The sequence below is a fragment of the Macaca thibetana genome, chromosome 4 (assembly GCF_024542745.1).
Source record: "Macaca thibetana thibetana isolate TM-01 chromosome 4, ASM2454274v1, whole genome shotgun sequence".
In the NCBI taxonomy this organism is placed as follows: Eukaryota; Metazoa; Chordata; class Mammalia; order Primates; family Cercopithecidae; genus Macaca; species Macaca thibetana.
In genome coordinates this window covers 68821951-68833522 of record NC_065581.1, presented here as the reverse complement: position 1 = coordinate 68833522, position 11572 = coordinate 68821951, and the positions used below count along the sequence as shown (strand labels likewise).

General features: G+C 39.4%; 1 protein-coding gene across 1 annotated transcript; it reads left to right on the top strand.

The window, feature by feature from the left end:
- Nucleotides 1-4683: 4683 nt before the first annotated feature.
- Nucleotides 4684-11017, top strand: LOC126952036 (translation initiation factor IF-2-like; the record flags this gene model as incomplete). The annotated part of the gene is made up of 3 exons (XM_050786288.1): nt 4684-5385; nt 8037-8161; nt 8901-11017. Coding segments are annotated over 2 exons (711 nt in total), but the record flags the coding sequence as incomplete, so codon positions are not given.
- Between the last annotated feature and the right edge of the window lie 555 nt (nt 11018-11572).

The following is an 11572-nucleotide window of genomic DNA, read 5'->3' as shown; positions in this document are numbered from 1 at the left end:
TTACTTTTACTTGATCAAGGTGGTATAGTTTTAATTATATGCACTAATATACATTTGCTTTTATATTTAAGTCAGGTTGAGTTTTCTATCCCTTATGATTGAAACCCTCCTAACTCCACTGAGGATCTCCTACATGCTGACCTTCTGGCTTGGAAGAGGGATGTTACCATCTACTTTGTGTAAACCATTCTATTTTAAAGGGATATTTTTAACCTACAACTTCTAGTTAATTCAAATGTATCTTATGAAACAAAAAATGTTGGATAAGATGAAGTTCTGCAACAGTGCTAAGACAATATGTCACTCAGGAGATGACTTTTAAAAATAACCTTAACTTTGAAAAGTAAATGTTGGGCCAAGTACGGTGGCCCACACCTGTAGTCCCAGCACGTTGGGAGACCAAGGCGGGAGGATTATTTGAGGCCAGAAGTTTGAGAGCAGCCTGGACAACATAGCAAGGCTCCCATCTCTACAAATTAAATTAAAATTAGCAGGACATGGTGGAGTGCATCTGTAGTCCCAGCTACTAGGGAGGTTGAGGCAGGAGAATCGCTTGAGCCCAGGAGTATGAGGTTGCAGTGAGCTATGATCATTCCACTGCTCTCTAGCCTGGGCAACACAACAAGATCCTGTCACAAAAAAAAAAAATAAATAAAGAAAAAAATAAATAAATGTAATAAAATTTCCCAGTCAAGTACATCTATTTTTCTTCTTGCCTCTCTGGAAAAGGTTTAGAGAGATTATAGCTGGTGAATTAGAATCCTATTTCTCTGTGAAGGAAATATCAGCAATATCCTTCATATTGTTCTCACCACACATTCTGGTTATGTTTAACTCTTCATAGTCGAGTTTATGTGAGGCTCAGAATATGTTATTCATATATATTTCATCTCATTTCAGAAAGTGTTTTACAGAGCTTAAATAAAATGCATACGTACAAATATATAAGCTAATAAGGTATAGATGAACCATGGCAAGGTAAACGTTGTGTTTATTAAAAAATTAGAGTGGATCTAGTATTTGATAGCACAATAGGGTGACTACAGTTAACAAAAATTTACTGTACATTTTAAAAGAACTTAAAGAGTATAGTTGGATTGTAACACAAAAGGAAGGATAGATGCTTGAGGTGATAGATACTCCATTTACTCTGATGTGATTATTATACATATATGCCTGCATCAAAATATCTCATGTACCTCACAAATACATACACTTACTATGTACTTACAAAAATTTAAAATTTACAAAACGAAAAAAAAATTACAGCGAAGCAGGCCATACCTTGCTAAATTAAGCTGTAAATTTAGTTCCAAGCTTCCTGGTAGTCGAAATAAGAAGGAGAAGCTGCAAAGATCTCATTTCGGAAAAAATAAAATTTTTCCTAACACTTAACACTGAAAGAAATTTTCCTGAGGGACTGTGACCCAAGATAAAATGGAGAAGGGAGTCTAGTGAGCCCCTCACCAACGTTTTCTGAAATTTTCTCTGTTACTCCATATGCACATAAAAGTTTCCTGCCGTAGATACATCACACAATAAGGAAACTACATGGTTGAGTTCAAGAAATCAACAAAATACAAGTTTTGTAAAAGGAGCGTTAAAGGGATCTGATGTGATTCACAAAGGCATTTTTCTCTCATCCATGTAAGAAATAGGAAGAAAAATAGAACTAATCATTTTTCTATTCTCTCGATATAGATAATATTTCATTATTCCTAATAAAATCATTTTCAGATTAATGAATTAGACTCGGTTATTTGTTGGGAAGTCACGTGGAACTCTGATTTGTCCAAGACAAGAAATTCAGAAGCATTTCAACTATCAAAATCGAGAAGATATAAATCCAGTTATTTGTTATATTCACTGATGAAGCAATCTTAAGATGATAGCAAATTAAATGCAAAGATACAGAGAAAATAATATTGTGATTAGTCATATTATCACAGATCATGTGAGGCAACTTATAAAAGATGTCTATGTATTTTCTAAAAATTATCTTTACAAATGTCTGTCTATGTATTTTTTAAAAACAATCTTTATAAATGCTAAAACTAACCCCAAAGTCAGTTTCTCTAATAAACATTTTCAAATGTGCTAAAACTGATAGCTCTCTAAAATAGCTTCCACTCTTGTGTTCCATTTTGGACAACTGATGAGAAAATCGCTGATGAAAAATTGAAAATATCACTTAGTGAATGAAACATCACCACAGTGAAATCACAAATATTACCCAGACAATCACTGAAATATTCATTTCTATGTAATAAATGGGTTTGGACTTGTCGATTATCAGGAAATCACCACTCACTGGTTTTGACTTAAATATACTTAATAAATCATGCATATTGAATTCATATTGATAAATTCTTCCACAATTTTCACTCAGAAAATGAAATATGTACAGTTAATTAACTGAAAATTAACAACTGCTGGTTCAACTAAATTCAGCAAATTTTACATTCTAGTGTTACCACATGTACATTTGTTGGAGTAATAATTAAACTTCTGTACTAGAGTGCATATTTTGGGAAAAAGTAAACAAATTATATTATGACACACAAAATCTAAAAATACACATTTATTTTCCTCTTTGACAATTAAGTACAAAAGTGATAAGTGAATCTTTAATAAATGCCTCCAAAATTTTAAATTCAGTACTTGATTTATGGGTATAACTTTGACCCAGCCATTTACAACTTCCATCTAAGACTGTATTAGCAGACATAGGATATGTTAACTTATTTTAGGCGTATACATTGAAACTTGCTTAAGTTTTTAAACATTATGAACAGAGTATTAAATTGGACATTATGATCCATCTTGTTTTTGAGGAATATACTGAGAGGAATACACTAAGAGTGAATAAAATTTCTCGAACTTTTTCCATCTAGAATTCTTTCCTCAGTATTCTCTTCTAACATCCTCTCCATTAAAAAAGAGAAAGAAAGAAACCCTGAAAGTACTGCTTTGATCTAGAATGAGCAGGCAGGAGTTTCATTCAAATCTGTTTTGAAAGAAAACTGATGGGCTCAAAAATATATTTCAGATTGAAAAAATGTGCAGTCGAGGAAATATTAATGTTCTGATAATAAACAGAGAATAATAACACATTTAAGACAGTTCTGCACTTGGCACAGTATTTTACAAAAAGCGAAGTGCTTGACAAACACTATCTTGGTTGGATCTCACAGCACCCCAAGGAGGCAGGTAGAGCCAGGCATATTGTTCTCTTATAACAGAGTTAGTCATTAAGAGATTGGCTCAAGGTCAATCCAGAACCTGGACCTGTTGATAAAACTTCATTTCAGGGGTCATGTTATCCCCCGAATTTAATGTGGTAAGGTGTGGTGAGTTTCAATCACGAAAGCAAGGAGGTAATATAGCCATATTTTTCTTGTTTCAGATCTCTTCTTTCCATTCATTGTCCAGAACATCCTTTAAAAAATGTATTTTGTCATCAAAATAATTTATAAAGAAGGAGCATGCAACATGTGTACAAAATTTTTTAAATGCACAGTTTATTACCCGAAGAAATAAACTGACATAACTATTTGAAGTACAAATAAGTGTAATTTTATTTTGAAATACGCAAATACGTGTTGCCAAATACTGTTTTCGTCATGCTGTAATCCACTTTCAGTAAACAACTCAATGAAGTTTATAAACTTCCTATGAACAATAACAAATGAGTCATCCTATTCAAATCAAATAAACAAACAACTAGTGTGTCTATTATTTGTAAGGTCCTGTGATCAAAAGGTACAGTCGTTTATAGCCAGTGCTTTACTCAAGTCCTTTCTTGATTGATACATGGGTGGCAGATGGATAGAGATATCCCACATATCTATCATCTGTCTCTACATTGTTCTTTTCCGGTATTTCATCCAACCTCCACTGAAGATAGCTTGTGTGACTTTATTATAGAAATAAAGTTCACAATAAAGATGATTTACATACAGAACTCTTATATTTTCATTCAAGGAAAAAACAAAAACAAAAACAAAAAAAACCACAACATGGTGGTGCCAGTGACAGTCTGTGTTTTGGGGCAGGATAGAAACTAACCTGTTTCAGATATCCGACATTCTGGCAAACTTATTAGGAACACAAACGCTCGGGACTCAATGCACCAACCTGAGCTCGGCTGATAAGGCATTGCAAAGCAGTGTTCTAAAAGGAAAGGCCTTCACTTAAACAGTGCTACAAAGTGTTCAGCTTTCTTTCACATACAAACTTTCGCCAGAAAAGGTGTTTTAAGCCGAGGGTAAAGATTTTGTGCTTCCACCGTTCCCATCTTCAACTTTTTAGAATCATAGCCATTTAAGTACCGGACCTGTCTTCAGATTCTCACTTTGCGACACAGCTTTGGCCGGACTTGGCTTGATCTGGGCGCCAGGATCGGTCCCACCACCGAGCTCGGAGCGGTTTGTTCCTAGTGGATCAGGGCGGGTGTGTTGCCGGAGTCGCCTTCTATTGGCTACACTCCCGCGGACTGTCTGGGCTTTCCGACATCTGATTGGATGGAACAGCCCTGTGTACGCCGACATCATTGGAGGACGCTGGAGCCAGGGGGCGGAGCGGATTCCCCAGGATTCTTGACCGGGCGCGCTAGTCCGCGGAGCCGGGCGCGGGGCGCGAGAGCGGAGCTGCGCGGGCGGCTGCGGAGGGAAGGTCTCCTAGGCAATTGGGGTCTTTGAGGCGAATACGAGGCTGGGGCCGGTTACCGACCGGCCGCTTCTTGCCGAGGCAGTCCAGGCTTTACCCCTGGCGGTGGCCGCTGCGAGACAGCATCTGTCAACGCTCCTCTTTTCCCCTCCTCCTCCGGCCGGGCCGGGCTCCGCCGGCTGCGGCCGAGAGGACGCGGGACCCGGCGCGGTGAGCCCATCAGCTGTCAGGCGAGCGGCGAAGCGGCCGGAGGGCGGCGAGAGACACACAAAGAACGCGGTGGGCGGCGGCGGCGAAAGGGGGCGGCAAATTCGGGACGGCAACTCCTCCTCGCGCCCGCTGGTGCCACCGCCGCCCGGGCTTGGTCCGAGGCCGCGCAGACAATGCGGCCGGGCCCCAGAGTGCGGGGCGCCTGCGCTCCCCAGACCCCAACTTGACCGTCACCCTGCTCGCCCAGCCCCCTCCCGGGATAGGGGCGCCCCCCTCGTTCCGGCAGCCGGCGAAGGAAGTCTGCCGCGGCCGCGTAGCCCGGCAACTTGCAAGCCGGGAAAAGTTTGCGGCGCCTCCGCGGGGCGGCGCGACGCGGCCCGCCCCACGCGTCCGCGGTCACCGAGGGTGACTTTCTCGACTCGTCGTCAGCCGGGGCCGCAGCGCACCCGGCGAGGACTGCGGGGAGGGCCGGAGTCGGTCCGAGGGCTCCCGCACCTGGGGCTGCGGGTGAGTCGGCTTTGGGCGCGGTGGGCTCAAGTGGTTTAGGGCACCTGGGCTTGGGAAGAAGGCGCGGAGAGAGTCTTTAATACTTTCTGGAGCTGGCGGGGAGAACAAATAAAAGTGCGGTAGCTTGAAGGGCACTGACATGCCACTGACTTGGGAACCGTATCCGTGGGAACCCTTCGGGGGCCGGCGCGACCGAGGGCCTGTGCGCGGCTGGGTGGGAGAAGGAAGGGTTAGAAGGTCGCGGACTAGCTCTGCCTGCGACTGGCCCAGCTTGACCTTGGACAAGTGACTTAACCACTTATATTTTCTCGTGGGTAATATGTGGGGCTACAGCAACGTGGTCTGTGGTGTCGTCCAGTTTTTAGACTACATCTCCGTTTTGAGATTTTCCTGGGGCCTCAACACGGTGCGCGAGTTATGAAGCGGTAGGCCAGGATATGTTTATATGCGCCTGGATTCACCTTTCAGCCTAGTCCGAAGTAACTTTTAAGTCTGATGTTTTAAAACACTAATATTTAAAGGCTTTCCTTCACTGAAAAATAAATTACCCATTGCTTATTTTACGAACCTTAGGATTGTCGTATTTTGTTGCACCATTTGGAATTCTAGGGGCCAGGGTGAGGACAGAGAGCCAAGCCTGAGGGTGAAGTGGCAGGTGCCCCTGGCGATCCCTGCCGGATCCAGTTGAGGGGAGAACAAAGCATTTATTATACATAAGAGAGAGTGAACAGGGCAGGTGTTTGTGTTTTTGTTTTCTGTATTCTACTGAAAACTTTTTTTTGGGGGGGGGGCGGGCAGTGGAGGAGGGGACAAAGAAGAAAAATGTCAAAAAAGAAAAAATGTCATTTATACCCAAAGTAAATCTTAAACTAATGTAAGTCTTCCTTACAGGAACAGCAACACATAATACAAGTACATCTTGATCTAATTTTAATGAAGGATTGAAAATAGCTACTGTGTTCAGTATTACTGACGCCAAGGCAGCTCACTTACATAATCTTCTTTGTTGAGATGTGTTAGTGGCATGTATAATTTTGATAAATAATTAATGTTAAAGATTTAGTCTGGCAATGGTATCGAAATACTGTCACAAGTTGTATTTCAAGACAATGGTGTGTGAACTTCTGGTTATCATAATAACCTACAGTTTTTCTCTAAACAGTAAAATCAGACATTTTTCATAACGAAAATTCTCTTAAATATTGCATGTGTACTTTGTCAGTAGTGTATACAGGAGAAATTATTTTGTTCTGTAACTGACAAAGTCTTTCAGTTTTCTCACCATTTCATGAGAGTGAATTCCAGATGTCAGGTACTTCACTGGGCATTTTCTCTTCATGGAGCTTATAGCAACAAAAGTTCTTTACAAAAGTAAGTGCATAAATACAGATACTCAACAAATACTTGCTGAATAAAACACTCAGATAAGAATAATTAAAAGTCCATCTTGTCCATCCTTAAAGAGAATGATGATTGTGCTTTAGTGGAGAGAAAGAAGGTGTCAAAGAAAGAACTGGCAGCAAAACAGAGCTTAGTTCCAGTATCTAGCCTAAGCGTTTGTACTTTAAAACAGGTATACACATTTGAAAAAAGACAAAGACAAGTGATAGGGTTTCTAGGAGAAAGACAGCAGTATTGATTTAATGTAATACATTTTATGGCCTAGTTTTGTTTGAAGAACACGAACCTTTTAAAGGTGTATTTCTTAAATAATCAGTGGCTGTTTGCATTGTGATTGGATGTCTAATTAAATGGCCTAATCGTAACCATAATATCTCACTTGAATGCTGTCTGATGTTTTTAAATTCATTTTTAAAATAGCTTGAAATAAACCAATTTAGTTACATGAAGGACAGTATACCTTTTGGAATCAACTAAATCCACAGTGAGGAAAATTATCATCAGTGTTTCACCAAATGTAAATTAAGCACTGGAAGTAGCATCTTGCCTAGAAGGTTTTCACTCTAGACCATCACTTTGTGTAGAAGAGGTCTGATGTGAAATGTAGACTGCAGTGAGAGATGCCGTTATTCCTCCGAGGGTCTATTTGGTTATTTGGTGACATCATGAAAATACTAACACAGCCGCCTCCCGCCCCCTCCTCCGCCACACTTCAACATTTGTAAACCTGGCAACTTCTGGAAAGCCTAGTGGCCTTATTTCAAAGTAACTACTCAACCTAGAACTTAGCATTGATATTTGAACAACCCATATTGTAGAATATGGGTTCTCCTCTGTGCAGATTTGCTGGCTTGGCTATCTTATAAGAGATCACAGCAGTGTATCTCATAGTGTAGTCCTCAGATCACCTGTGTCAGAATCACCCGTAGTCCTTACAAAACTTCACACTCCTCGGCACATCCCACATTTACATAATCAGAATGTCTGTAAACAGAACCTAGAATTTCTTTTCGTAAAACCCATTTATGCCTAGCGTTCCATTATTGGAATGCTAAGCTTGCGGAAGTTATTTCTATCCTACTGCTCAAGGTCATTGCCAAGGTCTGATTTTTCACTAAAAAATTTGCAGCCTCTGGCATAAATGGGTTAATGAGCTCCTTCAAAAGTGAGAGTTAATTAGACTAAATTTTAAGAATTAGTGTTAAGAGTTTTCTTGCCACAGTTGTAATGCTCTTGTTGCTTTCTTCTAGGAACATTAAAAAGCTCCCCAGATGCTCCCTGCTCTGATCATTTCCCCTACAGCACCAGACATGTTGGCATCATCTCTTAGTTGGGCCCTGTGACCAGGGAACCCCTCATGAAACCACCTCTGCAGGTAAATCAACATAGAATGTACCACTTACAAGCAGAGTTAAGGCTGCTTTGGGGACACAGGGCTCAAGAGACCACAGTTCACAGACCCCTCCTACTAGTGGGATACTCCTACCATCCTCCCTAACCTGTTGGTGATTTGTAGGAGTGGCAGTCCCAGCCTTCTCTTCAACTAGGGAGATTCGGTTTCAAGCAAATGATTGGGAATAGACCCTAAGGGACAGATGACCTGAGAGAGAACAGACAAGAATGCTGAATGGAGGGCTGTCCCTTCAACATCCTTCAAGCCACACATTTCAAAAATTTTAGTCCTAAAGCAGATAATTTGGCAAGCAAGTGTGGCTAAGCCCAGGCACCTCTGTTCTTGGTTGTCAAAACTTTAATCTACAAACTCATATAGTGGCTCTATCTATAAATGCCCAACACATAAATGAGAATTTTCAAGCTTATCAGTTAAAAAAAGGGAGGCAGTGATTGTTTAGAAGAGAGGTTCAAAGCATAGGTTGAGGAGTCAGCCAGTCCTGATTGCAATCCTAGTTTTGCCATTTACTGCTTGGGTGGCTTCAGCCTACATCCTTGACTCTCTAAGTTTCAGTTTCCTTACTTGAAAAATGTCTCATACGAGTTGTTCTGTAAATTATGTAAGACTATAAATTAAAACATCAGCTAATAAATCACACTATATATTTAATATATGTAGCTTTTTATTTATTGTAATAACTTTTTCAAATTTCCTTTTTAAGCCTGGAGAGTTGCTGTAGAAGAAGGAAAAAAAGAGGAAGACAACGCAACGCAGGAGGAGATAAGTACCTCTGGACAAAATGGAAGTAGTAGTTGTTGAACAGAGGGAAAAGGGATGGGAGAAGGATGTGGACTGCAATGTTGCAGTGCCAGCTAATAACTTTCATCATGTACCTCCTTGGCTCAGGTACTGTCTCTTCTACTCTTTTCCTTACTTGTACTACCTTATTTAGCCCTTAATTATATACTTTCTTGACTCACTTTCAGAAACACTGATTATGTGGTCTGCCTCAAAGACAGAATCCTTGTTTTGGATTTTAGCCTTACTGATCTATAGCCTTGCAGGGGCTTACGGATGGCAGCTGTCTCTCCCCCTTGGGATCTAGCTTTTGGAAATATTGAAGGGAAGAGATTTCTATGATCTTATAGGAAAAGATCCACAGTTCATCTCCAAATTTGCTTTTATAGAGAAGTGTGTGTCACCAAAACATGGAGATATGGTCAGAGAGGCCCCTACCCCCAGACTTTTAATATAATTTTGCTTTCTAGGGCATTTGTTCTTGTCAAATACTTTCTCTTCTATCAGCTCACTTGTTCCTCACAAAAGCCCAATAAGGTATTAATAGTATTAAACAGACCCCTGTGAAGCACCTCAAGTCTTTCTCTCTTCCCACTTCCATTCTTGCACACCTTTTGCTAGACTAGTCTCTGCGTTCATCACATCAGGTTTCTAAAATTAAAGTCCCCTAATAACTTTGTTTGTTCCCTCATCAAATTGAACCTTTTATGCCTGGCTTATAAGGTGGCCTTAAAACCCCATTTTCCTCTAAACATTGTCTCTGTAGTTCAGGAACGTGGCAGGCTCAACACGTGTGCATGAGCCATATTGCTTCCCTCATTAGTGATACCTCCTCTCAAACCACCCAGATTCTACTCATTCTTCAATTTCCAGCTTCTCCTTGGAGCCTTCCCAGATCATTAGCTTCTTAAAAATCCCAGCTTTCTCTGAATTCTGACGGTAGCCACAGTTATTTGGGCAATTATGTCCTGGTCTTAAAGTCCTAATGGGAAAAAAAAAAAAAAGTATATGATGGACTTTATGAAGAGAAGAAAGCACTGGACTGAGTTTTAAGACATCTGCTAAGGAGCCGTGTAAGCCAAACCAGGTTACTTTACCTCTCTGGATCTTTATTTGCTGATCTGTTAAGTGGAGAGGATTGGGTCAGATAATCTTGGTGGTCTATGCTCATTCTGAGGTTCTTGGACAACTTGACCTAGTTCACGTGGGATGGGATTGAAGATCTTACTGAGTTTTTGGATGGAAATGGTCAGTAATGGGCACTCAGTGCCTTCAGGACTTGTTCTGTACTATCCCAGAAATTTCTGATGCTGAACTTGGCAGTTTTTAAATGCCATATTCCTTTTTTCCAAACTCTTCAACCACAAGAATTCAGGGAAGGTTAATGGGGGGTGACTTAGGTATCTGGATAATATGTATTGTGGACAATATAGCATTATCCTTGGGAATGATTTCATATTGTTGAATAAATAGCATCAACTTCTTGATAAACCTTAGTCCTGAGCATTTCATCTTCATTGGATGGTACTATATAGTAATATATTTATGTTTTCTTTTAATCATTTCATAACTTAGAAAATACTAACAGAGTCAAAACTCTAGGATAAGTGATATATGAGTTTTCTGTAGTAATCTGGTTAGAGACATGTTGTAATTCTGCATATATATGTACACTTATCCCATGCACGTTATGCTTAAACTAAGAAGGATACCCCTGAATTAAGAGGTGCTGTTATACATTGACCAGACTTAAGAATATCTCTTTAAAGTGTGTTGACATTTAATTGACCTTTGAAAGTTCATTCTGTTAATCATACTCAAAGTGCTAAAGCTATGGTTGACTGCTCTGGTGTTTTTATATTCATTCGTGCTTTAGCATATAAATTCTTCAGCATAATTGCTACTTATTTAGCAAGAGTTTCCTTTCTTTGAAAATGTGAGTTGTGCTTGTATTTTCGTGTCTTTTTTTTTTTTTTTTTTTAACTTTGCTTCAGGCTGGGTAGTGGTAGAGGTTTGAATTAAAATGTTTTCCTGTCAGTAGTTGTATGAGGTGTGGCTTCTTAATCTAGAAGTAATGGAAATTTCTTGCTTAAATGAAGTGCACTTTTCTTCCTGCAGAAGTTAGAACTCAAGTTACAATGCTGAAATTTAGACAAGCTTAACACTTCAAAACTGGATATCTTTAGCAGAAACTTTTGGAAATTTTAAATTCCATTTGTGTAGATTAAAAATATCAGTGCTAATACTTTCTATTAAATAAAGATTTATCTATTTTCATAAAACCTCTAATTATATTCCTTGAATTGCTGTGAGTAGAATTTTGTTGTAAACACAGTATTTTTTAAAATCTCATATATTTTAAAAATCTTAACATTATATTACTATAACTTAGAGAACAGATGTTTACATGTATAAATTTTTCTAGCTCTTAAATTCGTGAAATCAGTCTTTCAGAAGTAATTTTTAATATGGTTAGCTGTCTTATAGGTTTGTAAGTTGGTATTTCAATTTAAAATTTTTTCAATTTATATTTCTTTTTTTTTTTTTTTTTTTTTTTTTTTTTTTTTTTTTTTTTTGAGACGGAGTCTTGCTGTG